The 24,026-nt window shown below is 35.0% G+C and overlaps 1 protein-coding gene across 2 annotated transcripts; it reads right to left on the reverse strand.

The window, feature by feature from the left end:
* Positions 1 to 69: 69 nt before the first annotated feature.
* Positions 70 to 22,182, reverse strand: LOC134527499 (uncharacterized). Of its 2 annotated transcripts, none has more exons than XR_010074204.1 (2): positions 13,670 to 22,182; positions 70 to 3,845 (listed from the first exon to the last, which is right to left on the reverse strand). XR_010074204.1 is itself a non-coding variant. In XM_063360224.1 (2 exons), the coding sequence occupies exons 1-2, from the start codon at positions 6,716 to 6,718 to the stop codon at positions 3,164 to 3,166; spliced, it is 1,050 nt and encodes a 349-aa protein (XP_063216294.1). In that variant the 5' UTR covers positions 6,719 to 10,928; the 3' UTR covers positions 70 to 3,163. The 2 variants fall into 2 exon arrangements, 1 of the variants encoding a protein (XP_063216294.1); XM_063360224.1 differs by lacking the exon at positions 13,670 to 22,182 and adding an exon at positions 6,351 to 10,928.
* Between the last annotated feature and the right edge of the window lie 1,844 nt (positions 22,183 to 24,026).

The following is a 24,026-nucleotide window of genomic DNA, read 5'->3' on the forward strand; positions in this document are numbered from 1 at the left end:
AGTACTTTAAATGTTCAAAAGAAACTAAAAAAAAATTTTTACAAGAAAATAAAAAATCATGTAATTAAGGGTTATCAGTATTTGTACAAATATTTTTTGATATGTAATGCATTTATTTGAATATTTCAATATCATATATTATATCTTAATAACTAATATGCAGTATATTAGTTTCTGGCTTAGATGTTGAGAGTAAACCAGTGCCTTGTTTTGCTCAATTATTCAGGACATTTTTTCATTACTAGAAATAAAATGTAGATGTACTACTTTGAATAAAATAAATTAAAATGATACTTACTGTGAAATAATATATATATGTTATATTTAGCCTTACGTACCATAAGAAATTCATAAGGCTAAATGTATGCTTGGTAGAAGTAAATTATTACTTCACAGAAAAATAAAGTCAATAACTGTCCCACTGTCTGAGTTGGAAGGTCTTGATTTCAACGAAGTCCTCAGAAGGTTTGATCTGTTGGATGACGACCAGGCATGTAATTCTGAAGAAGGTGGAGATAGTGATGCAGATGACATGTTGCAAGTTACTGCATCTACGGAGCCAGCAGAAAAGCGACCAAGAAGGTATACCATTTCTACAATTGTAATATTTTTAAATATTTATATCTACATTATTTACAGGCTCTATAAATATGTTTGTGCTTGATTGCAGAGGAAGTACACTTTGGCAGAATTCTTCAGATGTTTTGAGTGTAGATCTTTCCACAAGTAATGCAACTTACTTAGATGCAGCAGCTTCTACATATGCTGAAGATCCTGCAAATAATTTTGAATGTGATGATCCAGCAGAGGAAGGAGTTTTTTCGGATGAAAATCCAGAAGAGAATATACTCCATGAAAATAAAAATGAAGGTGAGGAAGATGATTTTGTACCAAAATGAGGAAAAGCTTTTGAGAGCCATAAAATAAAATCTCATTACGAACAAACAAAATTTGACCAGCATGTTGGAGCTAAAGTAAATATAAACACAAACAGTTTTTCTTCCAATTTTTTCTTGTTTTTTAACATAAAAGTTGCGGAAATGATTGTACAACAAACTGTTTTGTACAGTCAACAGAAAGGTCAGTGCTTAGAAATGTCAAGTTTCCGAAATCAATGCTTTAATTGGCATATTAGTGATAATGGGATTCAATCAGTTGCCATCACTACGTTTGTATTGGTCATCGAACCTAAATTTCGGTAATGAAAGGATTTCGAAAATAATGCCACAGAAAAGATTTCTGTTAATTTTGCGTATGCTACACCACAATGACAATAGTAAAATGCCGGAAAGAAACAGTCCAAATTTTGACAAATTATATTAAGTGCGACCTTTTCTGGACCACTTTAATGAAGTTTTTAGAAAAATGTTTGACCCTACTAGATATTTGTCTATTGATGAGAGCATGATTGCTTTCAAAGGTTGGTCCTCTTTCAAGCAATACATGCCAATGAAACCAATTAAAATAGGTTTCAAAATATGGGTAATCTGCTGTGCTGTAACAGGTTACATGTTAGGATTCGAATTTAATGCAGGAAAAACTACAGTTTGCGAGGGACCTTTAGGAGGATTGGTGCGTGGATTCGAATCTCTTGGTTATTGTCTTTTTTTATAGATTTTTTTTTCTAGTTTTAGATTAGGTAAAAAGCTTTTGATGAAAGGAATTTTTTGTTGTAGTACCATGTTACAGACAAAGAAACATTTTCCCAAAGATCTTTTGAAAAAAGACAAAATTTGCAGCTTGGAGAACATGATTTTGTTTCAACAAAAGAAATGAGAATTGTGAAATGGAAGGATAGAGGCACGAGGGCTGTTTGTGTCTTGAGTTCAATGGATGATCCAGCTGAAACATGCACCATAAAACGTAAAAACAAATCTGGTACAAAGGAAGACATCAAAGTCCAATATCGGTTTCAACATACAACAAATACATGGGAGGGATCGACATGTTTGACCAGTATATGTCATATTATAGTATTCAATTGAAGTCTCGGAGGTGGTGGGTTAAAGTGTTTTATTATCTTATTGATGCAGCCATAGTAAATTCTTTTGTACTATACAAATTAGAAATGAAGCGACAACAAAAGAAACCCATTAGCCATCTCCTGTTTCGAAGCAGACTTGCTGATGAATTAATTGCTGATTTTTGCAATAGGAAGCAGAAAAAGCAAAGAGTGGTCGTAACGAAAAAAAATTTTTCTTTACGTCCAACAGTATTTGTTCCGCAGACAGAAGGTCATTTGTCTGTAAAAGGAACCTCAAGAAGATGTGCCAACTGCAGTACAAAAAGTAAACCTGTCAGAAGCAGTCTTTCATGTAAAATTTGTGATGTGGCTCTCTGTAAAATACCCTGCTTTGAACTATTTCATGAGAAAATGAGTAAGCCCTCAACTTGAAAAGTGCTAATCTTTGTACATTACATATTTACAGAACTGTCATAGTTACATTGATCAATATATATGTATTACATTTTAATCCTTGTTGCAATTGTAGATTAAGAATTTTTTGATATTTTGTCAGTTATTTGGTGTAAAATTATTTGCTGTAAAACCCATATTTTAAATTGCACATTTTAGTTCCGTTTTACTTGCACTGTATTCATAACAATAATGTATTTAGGATCTGTTGTGAAATTAATACTGTAGGCCTACATAATTAAAAATAAATAGAGTTGAAAAATTGTTTGTAAATCCATCAGGCAATGTAATAACCACAAAAAAACACATTTTTTAATTTTAGAGTCAAATAAAATATTTTTAAAATCAAAAATATTTGGTGGTTACCAGGAGTAACCACCAAACATTTCGACATCACTTCAGTGTAAGCTGCTGTTTATATTACTAAATGAATGGTGGTTATCAGGGGTAACCACCCTTAATAGTTGCATATCTTACATTTGAGTAGTAGATAATATTTTAAATGGCTAACAGACTTTCAGAAATATGTCAGCTACAAAATAAAACAAATAAATTTAGGGAAAAAAAATAAAAAATATATTTTGCGTTACGGAGACAAAGAAGGGTGGTCAGCTCAGGAAACCACCAAACAACTGAGTACAAAAACAATTTTCTTCCCCTGACCTTTAAAGGGTTAGATCATTCGCTGAATATTCTACTTGAACATTATTCTTCATTATAATGTAGTTATGCAAACAGGTAGCAGCTTTAACTACGCAATCTGCAATTGAGACACCTGTTTCTATTGGTCTCAAAACTACACGCCATTTCATGGCCAATATACCGAACGCATTTTCCACGACACGACGGGCTCGACTGAGCTGTGAATTGAAACATTTTTTTTTTAGGATTGATCATTCCAACTTTAGGATACGGCCTCATAAGGTACGTTTGAAGTGCGAAGCCTTCGTCGCTGACGATGACATGAGGCATAGGAGTATTTGTGCCAGGTAATGGCTTTGGAGGGAGAATAGTGTTTCCATCAATGTACTGCCGGTAGAGAGCGGAATTCTCAAATATAACACTGTCGCTATGTCGTCCATAACTTCCGATGTCAACTACTATGAACTTGTAGAATGGTCCACCACTGCCAGAAGGCCGAGAGAAAAAAAAATCTTTGTAGCAGTAATATTCAGATCCGCTGTTATTGGGGTATTTTAATTTGATGTGTTTCCCATCTTTGCTTCCAACACAGTTCAGAAAACCCCATAGTGCTGAAAAACCTTCCGCAGCTTCTTTCCAAGTCTGTGTAGTGGGAGGGGGCATATATATTGGCTGCAAAACGTTCCATATTTCCCGACAAACGTCTCTCACTATGTTGGAAACAGTTAAACGTCCCAGGCGAAAAGAAAAAGCGATGGTCTGGTAACTGTTGCCAGTAGCCAAATACCTGAAACATAAAGAATAAATATGAAATGTTTATTACGTTTTAATTTTGAATTTATATAAAATTATATATAAATATTAATAACTTACAATTAGTATAATTTCTAATAGCAATAATTTATTTTATTTATTTTTTATTTTTAGGTGATGCAGCCAAGACAAAATGGAAAAGTTTACAAGACAATTATATGAGGTACAAGAAAAGCGTAAAAGGTGTAACAGGGCAAGCCAAAAAGTATCAAAAGTGGCAATGGAGTAAACAAATGCAATTTTTGGATGATACCCTTCGAACCCGTACCACTGACAGCAATATACCAAGTGAGGGAATTGAAGAATCCACATTTCTCGACAATGAAACAACCGAACCTCAAAATGAAGCTGAGGAACATGAAGCAGAAATACTTCCACCCTTTACACAAATGCCAATGCCACCCCTGCCTCTAGCAAAAATAAAGAAAGTTGGACTCGAGGCCCAACATGATACACCCCCAAACACGCCCGTGGACAAGACCCTTCAATATTTGCAAAGTAAACCTACAAGACGCGAGTTTGATGGCATAGATCACTTGTTTTTCAGTTATGCTGACACGTTCAGAAAATTCCAGCCAGCGACACAAGCACTGATGAAGATGGAACTTGCTACTCTCTTCGCAAAAATGGAAATTAAAGAACTTGGTACACCAATGCACTCACCTGGGATATCCACATCATATTCACTTATGCTCTACGATCATTCACCATCTCCCTCAGGACATATTACATCCCCAACCCCGGTTTATCATAACATGGGTCCAATGGGCTCATCAACCAATGATTCGTATGAAAGCGCACGTCATTTATATGAAAATTGTGAGTATAATTGTAATCAGATTAGTTGTTATAGTTTCAATACCTATATTATCTATTACGTTTGTTTTGTTTTACATGTGTGTTTAAGTTCAAATCGTACATAGCTCAATGTTTTTCAATTATGTTTTGTATTACTTTGTTCGTACGAGGTTTATAACAATGAGAGTCACATATATTACATTTATATTTACAGTGACCCAGACTTATTGAAATAAATACTTTTGTAAAAATGCAAGCATGAATCTCTGATAAACTTAACTCAAACATACGGCTAGTCTTTCCCTAGTTTCAACAGGTCTCCTCAGGTTCGTGGTGATCTTCTCAATATTCGGCTGCAGTAGATCATGCAGATCCTTGAAACTTTGTCTTGACATGCGGAAATATACAAAAAACCGATCTTCATGTGAACACAGCTCCGACCACAGACGGTGGTATTCACAAAGTTCTTCTCTCTTTTTATTAATTGGGTGCACCCAACTCCGTCTACTCCTTTCACTACTCTCAATTAAGGCTAGAAGAAGCAGAACTTCCTCTTCATCAGAACTACTCATTGCTTTCAATTCAGCTACCTACTGTGGAAACACACACAATACTGGATCGCCCGCTCAGATAACGCTGTGTGTGTGACGTGGCCATATCGCTGAACGCCGAGGAGAACACGCATTGCCCGAGCACCGCGTTTTAATACGTTCTGTGTGTCGAAGCCTTAAATGAGGCTGATCAGGACCTAAATTTTTAATTGTTAACTTTTCCTCGTACGTAAGTTTTCTGTTCGCTAAAATTGTTTGTACAGAATTCATTATGGCGATTATTAAAAATCGTAGGTACAAGTTTGCTGTACACGCCAAATAACGCAGTCACATTTTCACAGTTAAAGTCTTACAACAAAGGGAAACTTTATAACATGCCTCAGAAAAATGTTGTCCTGCGTAAGGCACAGAAAAATATTTTACAAACGCACACGGACACACTTATTATTTAAAGATATTTACGCTCGCATTGAACCACACGCAACTACTTGTTTTCGCTGGACGTAAAAAACTGAAAACGAAAAGTTTGTTTGGTTAGGGGTGATGGTATTGGAGTGGACAATACTGGCATCTACTGGGCTGTTTCATTGGTTATGACTTACTTCTCCAATCAGTGCTGCTGTGCGTGCTGAAATTTGGAACTCCAACAATGAGCAACGAAACGCCAGGACAATCACGAGCACACCAGAGTCGTGCACTCGTCAAGTGTTAAATGTCCCGTAGGAGGTGACGTAATTCCTTCGTGCGCATGCGCAAAAGGACCGAGGCAGGCATGCAGGCACCGCGTTTCATGCACAGATCCAATGTGAACACTACAGCATTGCCGTATCGCCGCAATCGAAAAAATAAAAACAGACGTCCGTGACAGATGCAAACAAAGCGACAAGTGTAACTCTGATAACTGCCACTGGTAAAAGTAGATAAAAAGGAACTTTTAACTCTACAAAATAAATAAAGGTTCTGTAGATAACTGGGTGTGCACGTGCACCTGTTTACCTCTTTAATACAGGCCGCTACTGGGTATAGTTGTAATTAATGATGGTGGACGAATACTGATTTCAGATATTTGATTCTACTAAACCTGTCACATCTTACTGTTATTTATATGTGTTAGTCATATACCAGCTTACCTCAGGCATACTGCGAGCCCTTCTCTTGCTGTGATGGCTTTCCTCCAGTGATTGTCCCGCTTTTGCAGATAATCTTCCATTTTCTTCAACAGTAAGTTGAAAGTATTTTCTGACATTCTAAAATATTCATAAAACTTTGCTCCATCGTCTGTCAATTGACTGTACAAAGTAGCAAATTCCCCTTCTCTTCCTCTATTTTGCCATGCCTGATGGACCCACATCTGTTTTTTCACTTCCACTTCCTCTTCTTCTTCATCCAAAATCACAACAATAGCTAAGAGGTCATCCTCCGAGCATGTAGCCATCTCAATTACTGCTACACGCCGCGTGAAACACTGATCATTGTGACTAAACAGCACTGACATCATGGCCGGTGGATTCACGGGCTGGTCACAGCACTGGTGTGAGTAAAGAGACCTTAATTCTTATAAGCAAAGACTAATTTTGTACAATGTTATTTTAGTACTGTTGCATAATTTTATGGGAAAAAAAAACATTTATTCAATGTAAACCTTAATTTGTTTTTTCTGTGTGACTATTGGTGAAAAAAAGAGAATAAGTAATTGCTATTATTTTTCAGTTCTTGTCATTAAGAACATTTAGTGTAACATGACATACACAACATAAATTATACTGTTTATTTGAGCATAGCTATCAATAAGTGTATTTTAGATTGATCTGTATATTTTATTTCACTTTGATTATTCTCTGTGTACAACAACAGCAAATTTAATTTCATCACAATGTAGAATATTTTGCTTGTAATTTACATAACAATTTTTTTTTTCCTTCGATTTATGGCCAATGAGTCACTGCCAAAGAAAAATTTCAAGGCTTCTTAAAAAATGGATGTGTTTTCATAGGCGAGCACGTAGGACACGTTTATGATGACAGGCTAGTTAGGGCAGTAGAACTGCGAGCAAGCTCCAGCAGGAGAGAAGTGACGGGAGTAGACAGGTGTAATAGCTGTGCGAGTGGGACTCGTGGTCGGGAAGAGGAATCAACACCGAGGGTCCAGAGTTCGACATCCCGAATCCAAGGGTCCAGGCCCAGCAAGACGTCCCGATGCTGAGGGTCAACTACATGGAGGATCTCCAGCTAGAATAGCTCAGTACGAGACACAGTCTATGTATTATCAGAAATGTCAACATGTTCAGATGCACTGAACCCCTCTTTCAAAATTTAGTTTAAATTTGCTATCTTTAATACCTGGAGGTGAATATCTTTCATGTTCTATTAAGCTAAACAACTCTTAAATTCATTGCCAGCCGAGATTTTATATTTTAACGAAAAATAATCATCAAAATCTGCATACTTTGCTCATGCAAGGTTTTACCAGATTTTGCACAAAGTTGTTTAATTAATCAAAATTGTGTCTTGCTGCTGTCCACCTGCATTGTGATTATTGATGATTTTTAATTCATCATTTAATAATTACATGATTTTCATGCACTAATATTATTGTAATGGTGTGTGTTATTTAAAAAAAAAATGTCATGTGATTTGTATTACATTAACTTCATGTAATAAATAATATAAATGTAATGTTATGAATGCCGTCAGGGTTCATACACAAATTGGAAAAAAAATTTCAAGGACAATTCCAGGACATTTCACAGATTTTCAAGCATAACAATTGTTTTTTGATACTATGTTGTAATTGATAAAATGGCAAGCACTTAATTCAAAGATAAACACTTATAATAATAAAAATGCTGTTTTTAAATATTTTTCCACGATTCTAAACTACAACAAAACAATTATTACCTTTTTTAACACTTTTTAGACAGTTTTTCAATCTCTTCACTTAACTTTGCGACTTTGGCTGCCGATTCACATGATTTTTTCCTGTATGCGTTGGACTTTGAAAGAAGAGTGAAATCATTTCTTTTCTCAGCAAGTAATGCCATTGAATAAGCTACTTTATTCATTGAATCAACACGTTCTACAGATGCTTGGCCATGAGACAGAGTCAAAATAAGTTTAAATACTTTCCATAAATCTGCATACTGTTTGTTGTCCAGGAAATATTTACAAAAAAAAGAATCTAACCTTTGAGTATTTCTATCAAAGTTTGTAAACTGTGAAGGATCTGGTGACACTTCTCTGTGGAACAACTTGAACTGTAGTAAAGTTGCATCACACACATCTGTACTGACCAGTTTTATATTTTCAATCTGTTTCAAAATGTTTCAGTGGTTTCAGTTTCATTGCATAGTAGAGTTCTAGGGTCAAGACACCTGGAAAATCTCACTACAGGATATTTCAATGGATTTTTATCTTGAATTCTTTTAACCAATACTTTCAATAACTGTAGACATTCAGATTTGAACACTAAAACATTCTTGTCTGTGACTTTCTTTTGTGCAACACACATAATCAGTTGTTTTCTTGTTGCAAAACCAGCTTCGATACTCTTCATAAACACTGTGTTATCCTAGCTATTAGGATCAAGTGCACACAAATCTACATCATTGTTTGCCTTATCCAAAATTTCCTTTTTTATGAATAATGACATTAGTCCATACAACAATTCTATTGTGTCAGAAGCTTGGAAAGGAATCATGGGAGAATCAGTCTGGTAGCACTTGAGCGGTATGGTTGTATCTGACTTCCAATAAAGGAAAAGAAAGACAATTTGGCAACCATCAGTGGATCTTTAGTAGCCTTCTGAACAGTCTGAAAAGACTTGGTACACAGAGCAGAGTTTACCTTTGTAAGAATTGACAAATGCTGTAACTTGTGGCCAAATAGCAATAGCCCGTTCTGAAACAACATCCTCCACCCAAAGGAAAATATCAACTTGAAAGCTTGGCAGCTGTACATATATTTTTATGATTTGTGACAAGAATGAAACTGTGATTTTTTTTTGCTAAGAGTATTACTGATAAATTAATATAAAAGTTAGAATTATGTACAGATCTGCCTATAAGTAAATAATAATTTCCTCATTTTAATGGCTTTAAAAATGTTTTACTAGTATCTCTGTATTAATATATTATAATGTTCACATTAATTTTGATCATTAACTTTGGGAATCCACAAAAATAATCACATTGATGAAAATACCGAAATGAAAAAAAACAGCTTCAAAGTGCAAGTTCGTGTATTACGCCTTTTTACTTTATAGATGAACGTCTACATCACGACATATTATCTATGAATTTATGTTTGTTTACAATACATGCTGCACGGACGGAGAATTTACTTCAGTTAAAGGAAACTTAAGTTATTTAATCAAGTGTTTTACTGTAACACAGTGTGTGCTAAATAAAATTTCAAGGATACCGATAATATTTCCATGACAATTTACAATTATTTGCGAATTCCAGGACATTTCCAGTACTGGAAACAGTTTTTTGAAATTCCAGGTTTTCCAGGACGTGTATGAACCCTGGCCATTCATTCATTTTGTCTTTCTGTGATCACCAATGCTCAGTAGTTAAAAGTGAATGCATGTGCACTTCCTCCATGCAAACTAGTGTGGCTTCATTGCCATGAAAACATAGTTCACGTTGTTTTAAGTATACAAAATACCTAATGAGTAAACATTTAAGATTTTATTTTATATTTAAATTATTTTAGTGTCATACACACATTTCAATTGTTATGCAGCAATCCTTAGTTTTATGTCTATTGAAATTTGCTCGTGTGTAAGAGTGGTTATGAACAACAAAAAAAAATCATAAATCATTGCCTGTCATGTATTATTTCCAGTTGGCGTGTTGCAATAGTTAAATTTGATTTTATCACATTTAAAACCATCATTTTAAAAGTTGGTGTTCAAATATTTCTGTAAGTGATTTATAAAGCGCTATTCATCTTTTTAGAAAATAGTACGTCAATGACACAATACTTTTTTTAAAGAACCTTAACCAAATGAATTAAAAAATCTAAACTTCTGTGGGCAAAAAAAAAAAAAGAAACTTTATCCAGATCTGGATGTTAAACTAAACCAGTGTATTCTACCTTGCTTATGCACTATTGTACATAAACTTATAATTTTTTTAAAAGATGTTTGACTAACGTTTCTACACCGAGTTGAATGTCATAAATTAATACATAAAGCATACAATTTTCCACATGATACCAGACCAGCTAGTGAAGAAACCAAAATAGTTTTGATGATTTGTGTAAAAATCCAGCAATAGAAGAGGTTTATTTAGGGGTTTGCTGGAGATTTTTTTTTAAGTCAAAAAAGTTGTTCTCATGAAACATCAATGCAGCCATCTTTTGAAACTACCTTGGCAGCCTAATACTGCACCAAATAATGTAAGTTAAAAATTAATTTCAGCTTTACATTGCACTGACACCTTGGGAACAACAGTCAGTGCACACTGAGTTCGTCCATACCACCCAAACTCCATGGATCATATGTGAACTTAGGTGGACTTTAACGTGACTAAATAAGCCTGAAGTCTGTTCTCCGCTTTTGCAAGAGCTAAATAGTCTCTGTAAATAGCTCGGAACAGGATTCCAAATCATTTGTGTTCAAATATTCATCCAAAATTCAAGTCATTTTAGAAAATTGTAAGATGCTGTATCCGTAAATTAAATTGTGTAACAAAATAAATACGATCTGAGACCTACAGGGTGGGCACAAAGTCCCGTTACCCCCCCCCCCCCCTTTTCCCTGAAAGCCGGACACAAAATATATATATATATCATTATATATAATAAAATTAAGTTGATAAAATGTGTGTGCCGATAAAACTTAAAAAGGAGTCCCGGCACGATAAAGGGACTTATATAGTGTGATAGCCCTTTATCCCCCCTCGAACAAGAAAGTTGCCGTTTTAACCTAAAGGGCGTGTTTTTAAAGATATAAGGGCTTTTCCAACCCTTCAACTTGGAAATTAAGTGTAGTGGCGCCATCTGTTGTCGAGTATTTGAACCGGATAAATAACAACACTGGTGGAATTATTTACTTGGACGCACCAGGAGGCACCGGTAAAACGTTTCTAATAAATCTAATACTGGCGGAAATACGTGCTAAAAAAACACATCGCACTGGCACTAGCATCATCCGGCATTGCAGCCACACTTATGGAAGGAGGACGAACTGCCCATTCTGCCTTACAACTACCGTTGAATATAGCCGAACAACAATTCCCGGTATGTAAAATCTCAGGAAAATCTGGACGGGGTCATCTTCTGCCCATAAAAAATCACTAGAAGCCATGGACAGAACATTACAAGAATTGTGAAAAAAAACTCTGAAATAATGGGAGGAGCTCTACTCATACTCTCAGGAGATTTTCGACAAATACTTCCAGTTATTCCCAAGTCAACACCAGCAGACGAGATCAATGCATGCTTAAAAAAGTCACATCTCTGGCCACAAGTACAAATACTGCAATTAACAAAAAACATGAGAGTTGAATTATCAAAAGATGAAACAACAGCACATTTTGCTAAAATACTTTTACGAATAGGCGAAGGTACATATCCTACTGACCAAACGACCGGCCTCATTGAACTGAATAGTGATTTCTGTAACATAGCCACTACTGAAAACGAACTAATCGACAAAATTTATCCAAATATTATTCAGAACTATACCAACATAGAGTGGTTATTTCAAAGAGCAATTTTGGCCACTAAAAATAATATTGTTGACGATATTAATTTTAATATTCTAAAGAAAATACCTGGTCAAGAGAAAATATATAAATTGATCGACACGATGGTATCCATTGAAGAAAGTGTCAACTTCCCTACGGAATTTCTAAACTCTTTACAAGTACCAGGAATGCCATTACACTGCCTTCGTCTGAAAATTGGATCTCCAATCATACTACTCAGAAATCTCAACCTCCCAAAACTATGTAATGGAACAAGGATGATTGTAAAACAGCTATCGAATAATATCATTAAAGCTGAAATTTCTGGAAAGAACAAAGTACACACAGTATTTATACCTAGAATACCACTGATCTCTTCTGAATTGCCATTTCAATTTAAAAGATTGCAGTTTCCAATTAAATTAGCCTTTAGTTTTACAATTAACAAAGCGCAAGGGCAAACATTAAAATATTGTGGCATCAAAACCTCAAAGAATCCTGCTTCTCTCACGGTCAGCTATATGTAGCTTGCTCAAGAGTAGGAAATTCAAAAACTTTATATATATATACATATATATATATATATATATATACATACATATATATATATATACATACACACACACACGCACACACACCGGACAATAAAATGAAAAATGTTGTTTATAAACAAGTAGTGTAAATAATGAGAAAATGTTTTCAATTATTTTTTTTTACTTTTAACGTCATAGTTTATTTTTTTATTTCAACTACCACGTAATCTCATATCAACTCCCGAGCGAAGCCGGGTATCATAGCTAGTGTGTGTGTGTGTATGTGTGTGTATGTGTGTGTATGTGTGTGTGTGTGTGTGTGTGTATATATATATACACACACAATTTGATTGAGGCATTGCAACGCATGCCGGGCATTATCTAGTCATATATATATATATATATATATATATATATATATATATATATATATGACTAGATAATGCCCGGCATGCGTTGCAATGCCTCAATCAAATTTTTTTTGTAATTTTTTAAACGTATACTAAGCATCTCTCTTTATCTCTCTAATTTTCTATCTCTCTATGTATATCTCTATAACTCTCTCTATCTTTCTATTTATATCTCTATCTCTCTATATATCTTTCTACATATATATCTCTATATATCTTTCTAGTGGACCCGACAGACATTGTCCTGCCCAAATGTACTTTTTGTGAGATATGGATATGGCGGTAAGTATTTCTACGCTGGACATTTTGTATCTTCTCATTATACATACCCCTCCTCTTGGGCACGCCACTGCCGTTACCAAAAACCTTTCCCATGGTTACGCAGAAGGCAACAACAATGCAAAAGCCCGTTGCCATGGAGGCTAATTATCAACAATGCTTAGTTTTTTTGCTTTTAAAGCATGTTTTTTTAGTTTTTTCTTAACTCAGAATCGAGATAAAATATCCAATAGTGAATCCAAACCATCTATAAATTCCCGTGAACTCACACAAAAAATTTCATCAAAATCGGTCCAGCCGTCTAGGAGGAGTTCAGTGACATACACACGCACACAAGAAATATATATATAAAGATGTAACGTAGCACATGAGCACTACTGTGGACTGTTACATACGTACACTGTATTCTTGTCTGTTTCAGGTGTGAAAACATGGCGGATACCAGTGATTACAGCATTGAAGAGCGCGTAATTGCAAGTGTCTGGGTTCATGAAAGGCCAAGAACTGGACAATCGTTACAAGTGAGTACGAACCTCCAGTTGCGATTCGGACGTGAGCCACCTCCAATACAAACACTTCTGCGGTGGGAGAAAAAACTCTTTGCTACCGGTAGTGTTAGGGATAAACCCAGAAGTGGTCGGCCATCAACACGAGAAGAACAATGCAGAGACGTTGCAGCATCTGTGGAAAGGTCACCAATGAAGTCAACACGGAAAAGGTCAGCAGAACTGGGTGTGCCCCGGTCCACTTTGCGAAAGCATATGAAAGATGACTTAAAGTTACGCCCGTATCACCCAACCAGGGTTCCTACAGCCTGAGTCACATTTATTTCCCTGACTTTTCCCTGACCATTCATTGAAACTTCCCTGACCAATTACGAAGAAAAAAAAATTCAGTTTTACAAAAAATATTGATGTTTTAACAGTGCCCTAATTATATTGGCCTCCTCCTTTCCTTCAGCTAACTGTACCACACCTTAAATATAAATATCAGAAAGCAGACACAAACTTTACTAAAACTTCCATTTTTGACATGAATATTAAAAAATTCAAAACACTGTGATTCAATAAATATGTAATTCAATTACTAAACTAAATGTTAACATGTAACAAATAAATTCAAAAAATTTGAAATACTAGTTACAGCAAAGCTCTTTTTTTTTTAAGTTCTTTTAATTCCCTTTCCATTGCTTCCTTTTTTTCTTCTATTTCCTTCATAAATTTTTTTCTTTCTTCTACTAACTCTTTCACTTGTTTTTCTAACAATCTCTTTTCTCCCTTTCTTGTTGTTTCCTCACTTGTTTTCTGTTTTCTAAGTTCCAAATAATCTTGATATCGTTTTTGAGCACTTTTCACATAATCTAACATCCTTTTATCTATTTTCACATTCTCAATCCCTCCTGCCTGTTGCACTTCATCTTGAATATGGCGTTGTGCTATCACTGTCTTTTCTAGCATGTTTTCAATTAATAGTGACTTATTAATTGAAAAACCCCCTTCCACAGTTGCATTACCATGGGAGAGCACAAGACATAGATTAATAACTTCCCACAGGTTTTTGTACACTTCACTTCCTCTCATGAAGTTTCCATAGGTACTATCGAGTCTTGCCTCCTCATTATTTTTGCAGTATTCTTGAAACATTTCACTAAGTACAGTTTTCTTCATATCACACAAGTTACAGTATTCTTTTTTAGCCTTTTCTGCAACTTCATCATATATTTTGTTTGAAGCAAGTAGCTCATCTAAAAGAAAAGAAAACCTTTTCTGACCAAGCGAAGGTGAGTGTTGAATAATCGAGGGATCTAGAGAAGACAATCCTCTAACTGCTTTGTACTTCAAAGGACATCTTTCTTGAAGTTTGGCAGTCATGGCTGTCAACATACCCCAACATTCATGCATAAACTCAAGCTTTTCTCTTTCCGTTACAGAGGTTGATACTTCTGCAAGAAAGCATTTTGCTGCAAATCCAACATCAACTTTATTGCTTAGGATCAAATTGTCTGATTTTTTTACATCAACAGAGAGCAGATTTGTGCTAGTACACTTCATCACGTCAGGCTTTACACAGCGGTTCATAATTTCTCTCAGAAGTTTTTGCACTGCTTCAAAAATAAATGGACTCATGGGTTTTGAAGTTTGAAACTTCTTAAGAAAGGGCTCACAATCATCTGCAATTGTCTTGCAGAATGCCAATTTACACTTTACAAATGGATCACGAACGGCTTCAATCAAGGTTTTTGCAACTTTTGTCTTCGGAAGCTTGGCTACATTAACAAATTTTGCAACATGATCCCATATCTCTAACGCTCTTTTAAGGCACTTGGCATTGTCTAGCCAACGTACATTACAGAACTTCAAAGGAAATATTGTGCATCCCGTCAGCTCTGTAAATAATGCTCGTCGAGCTGGAGAATCATGGAAAAGAAAATATAAGTGTAGCAACAAGGTACTAATGTCCCATCCAACAGATTCAGTGCCAGTTTTCAAAGCACCATGGAACACGTCTGCATAGCAAATACAGTTTCTCACTCCTTGGCAAAAGTTGGCAACAGATACTGCACGCCACTCTGTTTGTTTGGTACCAGTGATTTTGGGCTTTGTTTTTGTTTACCTTGACGTAAATTTTCGTGCTTTATTGACACGTTGTACACATAATTTATTCACGTTTATGATTACTTTTCGCGATATTCGTGCAATGGCGAGTGGTCGTGAAAGAAACGCTGTTAACAGTTAAGCAAAAATTGAATATTTTGAGTAAAATTTTACTTTCCCCTCAATTACACTTTCCTCCGAATTACACCTTTTTCAGTTTTCCCCTTGAAAAGTGTAATTCAGGGGTTCCACTGTATTTTGAAACAAACTAGTAAGTGTGTTGGCAAAACACTACAAATGGTAAATACAGCATAATACTTAATATATCTCAAAACTTAAGACATACAAGCCGAGTTAGTGAACTTCTTTACTACTTTCACATCTTCATTCACTACTGCATGCAGAAGACTGCAGTAACCTTCAAAAGATACAGTGAGCGGAACAGAATTTATTGCAACTAGAGATGATGTATGTACATAGCTAATAGCCAGACCTATGATGTTTTTTGATTAGATATATTTCTTTCAGAGTTATTTTTCGAAATTTTACTTTCCACTTCATTTCACTAACTTTATAGCTATCTCACTGACTTTCCCTGACACATTTATTTTTCCCTGACTTTCCCTGACAGTCCAGATTGTAAGAACCCTGCCAACGTGTGTGCAGGAATTGTCAGACGATTTACGCCGACGGAAGGATGTATGTGATGCACCGCTGCAGGTTTTTGACACAATACCAAAACGTGGCAAAGTGATATTTAGCGACGAATGTGCCATATACCGGAGTTCCCATTCACGGAATGTCGTCTTTTGGTCAAAAAAGAACCTGTATTTTTATCAAGAGGTGGAGAGTAACCCTCCCCATGTAATGATATGGGCTGCATTGGATAGCAAACAGATTTACGGTCTATATTTCTTTGAAGGAACTGTAAACCAACATCATTACCTTCAGATGTTACGAACCTGGTTCATACCCCTGTTGGATGACAAAGGTATCAGAGAGGAACGCTGGTTTCAACAAGATGGTGCGCCTCCCCATTATGCCATTTCAGTGCGTGAATATCTTAATGAGGTGTTTCCAGAATGCTGGATCGGCCGTGGATCACCTGCATTACCAGCTCCACTTGTCTGGCCACCCCGTAGCCCCGACCTCACAACATGTGACAATTCACTCTGGGGGTTCATCAAAGACATTGTTGCTGAGCAGCGGTATGCAAATGTTGATGACTTGAAGGAGGCCGTGAGGCAGGCATTTCAAAGGGTTACTCCAGCGATGCTGCGCAAAATGTCACACAGAACGTGGCGCCAAATTATTTTGTGTTCGGAGAATGACGGGATGCAAACAGATGTTGTGGACAGTTAAAGACAAAACTGGTGTGTATGTATTGGTGGTACTGTGTATTGGTCCAACATATTCACCATTTAACATGTTAGTAGGGGGGTAATGGAACTTTTTGCCCACCCTGTAGAATACAGAGCTCACAATATGTCGGTGCGAACACCAATTTTTTTCCCCAAAGTTAGATTGTGATTTACAGAATTGGGAAGTGAGTTTGACTTGCACAATTTCTTTAGGAAATAGGTTAAATATTTGTTTGTAGTTTAGTGATTGCAAATTCAAAAGATATTTTGCAATTTCAAAATAAATTTATATGTGTATGAGTATTAATGCTTCATTTTCAATGTTTTTATTTCTAGTTTTAGAATACAATCTATTAGTAAAAAGTGATTATAGTTGCGGTATGGAAGATTTATGTAAATGTACGCGTAACTGTGTGGAAAACCTTTCATCGCCTAGATATTATTTTGAAAATAAAATGTTGGAGACTTTTGTGATTTGTGATTTGAAAACCCGAGCTACCTCGTCATTTTATGGTGCCATAAATGTTTGAAATGAATGTAAATCTATTGATTACGTATTATGTGAATTCAAAAATGTTAAAACAGAATTAACTCTTTGCACTCCTATGTCGAGCCAGGTTCTCCATCTTTTATTTCCTGTTCCAATCCTTTGTCGAGCCTGGTTCTCCAGACATCTAAATGACATTAGAATGTTCTATGGATGTTTTGGAACACAACCATATTTCTCTATGTTGTTAGTAAAGGTCTCAGGCAAAGGTTACTATATGTATTTTAGTTCATACGTCTATGAAATTTATTTCATATTTTGTTTCCTAGGTGCACCACTGTATAGCTATGTCTATGAAAACACTCCTGGTTGCAACAATGTCAACAAGCCGCGAAAGTGATTTTCAAGGGTTTGGTAGTGATTTAGAAGATTATAATGAAGATTCTGATTTCTTTTTATCTGATGATAGTAATGTGGTTTCCAGCAATGAAAACAGTGATAGTGAGAGTGAGGTACAAGACATTGTTTGTGATGATTGGAAGGAGTGCACCGAAACTGACCGCGATTTTGATTGTCTTCCATTTGACTCAAACGATACAGGTTATAGGCCACCTTTACATGATAAACCAACTAATGCTGTACAGTTTTTTCAACTTTTTTCAGTGTTAGTCTTTTCCAGCAAATTGCAGCAAAAACAAATGCCTATGCAAAACAAAAAAATTTCTAAGATTATGCCACTGAAGCAACATTCAATTTGGTGGGGGTGGACAGATGTATCTCTGGAAGAAATTATGGCTTTCCACAGAGTTTTGTTGAATATGGGACGAAAAACAAAAACATCTCTGCAAGACTTTTTTCAGAGGATTAGTTGGATTCATCTGGATTTTTCAAAGATATTTTCACCCGGAAACGTTTTTGGCAAATTTTTTGGGCATTACATGTGTCTCCGTGTCTCCTCCCGATGCTGCAAAAAGAGAATGTAGGCCAATAATGTCTAGGCTCAGCAAAGTGAAAAACACTGTTGAATATACTGGCAGTAAATTTTTAGAATACTATAGTCCAAGTCAACATTTAGCAGCAGATGAATCTACTGTAAATTTCAAGGGCAGGGTTGTTTTCAAAATGTATAACCCACAAAAACCAACTGAGTGGGGTCTTCGGATTTATGTAATAGCAGATTCACTGAATGGTTACATTTTAGTTCTGATACCATATTATGGTTCTGTAACTAAATGCCTTATTACGACCCGATCTTACTTTCACTTCTCGTATAATTTTGGAATTGATAGCAATGGTTCAAAACATTACACAAAGTGGGGTACTTCCTCTATAGAGATAGATTTTATACAGGTGTTGACCTTGCAAATGAGCTTTTGAAAAAGGGTATTTATCTGACAGGAACTGTACTGCAAAATAGGAAGGGACTTCCAATTCAAATTAGGAATAAAAACCTAAAACTCAAAGTACATGATGTGAAAGCCTACAGAAAAGATGATAAAATAATGGTGCTAGCTTGGCATGATAAACGATATATAACTATGTTGAGTACATGTCACAATTCTAATGTGATGATGGTACAGAGAACTACAAAAAACCAAAATGAAGAGATTCCTAAGCCACAGGTAGTAATAGACTACACAGCACACATGGGAGCTGTTGACCGAGCAGATAATTATTGCACCAGTTATGGTTTTGTGAAAAAAAGTTTGAAGTGGTGGAGCAAACTTTATTTTTGGATTTTAGAAGTCTCACTTGTAAATAGTTTTCAATTGTATAACATGTACCAAACTAAACAAAACATGCCTGTTTTGCTACACAAAACATTCAGGAAACATGTTATTGAAGGTCTTGTTGGTAACGTACGCAATCAATCTCGAAAACGTGGAAGACCATCGACTAGTGATCAAGAGAAACATTTAGATGGTAAGCTTCATGTGATAGGAAAGCTAGAGGGAAGAAAGCACAAAGACTGTGCAGTGTGCTCCAACAGAAAAGCGAAGGGAGGAAGAAGAGAGACAGTATTCTTTTGTGAAACGTGTCCACGACAACCTGGACTTCACCCTGATCACTGTTTCAAAAACTATCACACCCTCAAAAAATTTCGAAACAATTAGTTTGTGCTCTATTTTGTCAACATAAATTATATATTTTACAAAACAGTAAAGTTATATTTTGTGTAAACAACTTTTGTCCCTTTAGTTAAAATAATTTAGTGATAAGACATTGTGAAAAAAACTTTTTTAAGAGTACCAAGAAGAATTTGAATGCTTACTCTATGGTCATAAGACCTATCTGGATCATATAACCAACCAAATTGAAGAGGAAGATATGCACTTTACTTTGAGATTTGTAGAACTGAAATATTTCAAATAGTTTAACCATATTTCCTCAAAAATCACATATAACATTAAAATTTTTGTTTTCATAACATGTCTTGAATTTTCTTTTAATTTAAAATAGAAAATACACTAATTAAGTCCTCATAATGTAGGTAGTGGAAGGTCTGAACTATATAAATGGTGTAAAAGCATTTTAATCCGAAAATACCTTTATTGTATGCTCTTTAACTTCCTCTTTTCATTAAAAGCGGCAGAGGTAAGAAATTCCAAATACTTTAGGAGATATGGAATTTTTAAGTTTCATCATATGTAGTTCAGCGGTATTTGTGAAAAAAAAAATGTTAAAAATCCAAAAATACCTTTATTGTATGCTCTTCAACTTCCTCTTTTCATTAAAAGTGGCAGAGGTAAGAAATTCCAAATACTTTAGGAGATATAGAATTTTTAAGTTTCATCATATGTAGTTCAGCAGTATTTGCGGAAAAAAAATTTAAAAATCAAAAAATACCTTTATTATATGCTCTTCAACTTCCTCTTTTCATTAAAAGCGGCGGAGATAAGAAATTACAAATATGTACTTTAGGAGATATTGCCGTTCTTATTTTGCTATACAAGACCTCTGTAATCATTAGACCGACACCATTTTTGTTACTGGCATGTGTTTGTGAATGCCTAATTAATGAAAATGGTCGATTAGGTCAGGTCAGTTACATTATAAATACTTTGAAACAAAGCGTACATTAAAAATAATATATTAACTTCAATGGTTCTGTAGTTTTAAAGTATTTATAATGTAACTGACCGTACCTAACTAACCCGTAACAAAGGATGAACAGTAACAACTCACGTAAATTTTTTTTGTTACTTATTACTTGCGCAAAAATATCAAAATTACAAATATGACTTTAAAATTAGAAACGTTAAAAACTCACCTAAGTTGGAGGCGGTAATTAAACACTGTTTTAAACAATAAATGAACTAAATAATCACGTATTGGTTCATTTGAATTCTGGCCTATCACGAACTATCACGTGACATCATTATCCAATAAAAAAAGTAGATACTCGTAAACAAGAAACAATGGTCAAGCCACATGAATGCTCTGGTATTGTGATGATATTTAAAAATTCAATATCTCCTAAAGTATTTGGAATTTATCTCCGCCACTTTTAATGAAAAGCGGAAGTTGAAGAGCTTATGATAAAGGTATTTTCGGATTTTTAACATTTTTTTTTTCGCAATTACCGCTGAACTACATATGATGAAACTTAAAAATTCGATATCTCCTAAAGTATTTAGAATTTCTTACCTCCGCCGCTTTTAATGAAAAGAGGAAGTTAAAGAGCATACAATAAAGGTATTTAAGGATTTTTTACATTTTTTTTCGCAAATACCGCTCAACTACATATTTATCTACTTCTTCACCACTTTGCAAGATAACATATTTCACTCCGCCCATCTACTAGCTGCAACACGTAGCCAGTAGTCGAACGTGCTAAAAAAATTTACTAGAGAGGCACCTTAAATGAGATGCCGAAAATAAAATTAAAACTTAACATACTGTACCAATTATCTATGGTGAAAGAGGTATTGTTTACTGACAAGAAAAAGTGTATTCTACTGCAGATTTTCTAGAAAAAGTCTGAACCGAACTTCACACTAATTGATAAAAACCATTTACATACTTCAAAATCAATCGTTCAAGCGAAAGAAAAGAACCCGAAAGGAATATTAAAAACTTATCACTAAAAAAATTTGATAAGGTAATAACAACACTACCTAAAAATAAAGCTCCCAGGACCTGGTACAAAACCAAATTGAAGCTATTATCCACCTAACACTTACTACAAAACAACACCTATTAGTAATTTTGGACAAAATTTCCTCGAGTACAACGAAATTCCCTCAACAGTGGAAAAATGCCAAAATAACTAAATCGAAGCCACGGAAAAATGCGAAATTTCCTCAGAATAGAAGATCAATTTGTCTGTTTAAACAACACAACCAAAATCATTGAACGTATACTAAGTAAACAAATGCAAACAACTGTCAATAAGACAAATCTTTTTCCAAAACAATAAATAGAATTTCAGCCACAAATCAACCATTTTGTCAACATGTATTGTAGGATATGGGGCCAATGACACCGGAGTCAAAATTATGCATTTGAACAGCAACAGCAACAGACGCACACATACATTGCGGCCATGACAGTTTTCGCGTTTCAAAAACATTTACCCAAACATAAAATAGACAAAATGTAAGCCAAAATACAACTACGAAGTCATAAAGGCAAAACGTAAGGCTAGTTAATAATATTAAAAAAAAGTGAATTTTTATACGTAATGTTAAAATTATTTAAAAGTCAAATATGATATATATTTCAAAATATGGTATTATATTATAACAACTCCAGGACTCATACCAAGTATTGGCCGAATATCAGCCATGTACCAAATGAAAGCTGTAACATTTCTTAACAAATAATAGTTTTCAGAATTTTTGTCTGGGCCGACACTTTTAATGCCGACGGACAGCAACAGGATCGCGCGCCCAGTTTTCCTTGCAGGCAATAGATTTACCCGCCCAATACAGGCCCTGAAAAAAACCATTTTATTTCTCCATTTAAAACTGAAATATATAAATCTAACTACAAAGTCATAAACCCAAGATATGACGCTTTGTGTTTAACAAAAAAATAGTATTTATTAATAGTATTCTTAAAATTATTTAAATTCAAAAAAAGTACATATTTCAAAAACTTGCATTATATTAGAACGACTCCAGGACTCATACTAAGTATTGGCCGAACATCAGCCATGTACCAAATGAAAGCTGTAACATTTCTTAACAAAATATACTTTTCAGAATTTTTGTCTGGGCCGACACTTTTAATGCCGACGGACAGCAACAAGATCTCGCGCCCTGTTTTACTTGCAGGCAATAGCTTCACCCGCCCATTAAAGGACCTGAAAAAACCATTTTATTTCTCAGTTTAAAACTGAAATATAAAAATCCAACTACAAGGTCCTAAACGCAAGATATGACGCTTTGTATTAAACTAAAAAAAAGAATATTTATTAATAGTATTCTATAAATTATATAAGGTCAAAAAAGGTACATATTTAAAAAACTTGCATTTTATAAAAACGACTCCAGGACTCATACCAAGTATTGGCCGAACATAAGCCATGTACCAAATGAAAACTGTAACATTTCTTAACAAAATATACTAATCATAATTTTTGTCTGGGCCGACACTTTTAATGCCGACGGACAGCAACAAGATCGCGCGCCCAGTTTTCCTTGTAGGCAATAGATTTACCCGCCCATTACAGGCCCTGAAAAAACCATTTTATTTCTTCGATTAAACCTGAAGTATAAAAATCCAACTACAAGGTCCTAAACGCAAGATATGACGCTTTGTATTTAACTAAAAAAAATAGTATTTATTAATAGTATTCTTTAAATTAAATAAGGTCAAAAAATATACATATTTCAAAAACGTGCATTATATTAAAACGACTCCAGGACTCATACCAAGTATTGGCCGAACATCAGTCATGTACCAAATGAAAGCTGTAACATTTCTTAACAAAATAGACTTTTCAGAATTTTATTCTGGGCCGACACATTTAATGCCGACGGTCAGCAACAAGATCGCGCGCCCAGTTTTCCTTGCAGCCAATAGATTTACCCGCCCATTACAGGCCCTGAAAAAACCATTTTATTTCTCCGTTTAAAACTGAAATATAAAAATACAACTACAAGGTCTTAAACGCAAGATATGACGGTTTGTATTTAACTAAAAAAATTGTATTATTTAATAGTATTCTTTAAATTATATAAGGTCAAAAAAAGGTACATATTTCAAAAACTTGCATTTTATAAAAACGACTCCAGGACTCATACCAAGTATTGGCCGAACATCAGCCATGAACCAAATGAAAGCTGTAACATTTCTTAACAAAATATACATTTCAGAATTTTTTTCTGGGCCAACACATTTAATGCCGACGGACAGCAACAAGATCGCGCGCCCAGTTTTCCTTGCAGCCAATAGATTTACCCGCCCATTACAGGCCCTGAAAAAAACATTTTATTTCTCC

Source organism: Bacillus rossius, chromosome 1 (genome assembly GCF_032445375.1).
Source record: "Bacillus rossius redtenbacheri isolate Brsri chromosome 1, Brsri_v3, whole genome shotgun sequence".
NCBI classification, from domain to species: domain Eukaryota; kingdom Metazoa; phylum Arthropoda; class Insecta; order Phasmatodea; family Bacillidae; genus Bacillus; species Bacillus rossius.

Bases quoted from the DNA above. Each gene is read 5' to 3' on its own strand.
- LOC134527499 (XM_063360224.1), bottom strand. From the start codon at position 6,718: ATGATGTCAGTGCTGTTTAGTCACAATGATCAGTGTTTCACGCGGCGT. The intron at 3,846-6,350 runs GTAAGCTGGTAT...TTTATGTTTCAG, and splicing joins GGGCTCGCAGTATGCCTGAG to GTATTTGGCTACTGGCAACA.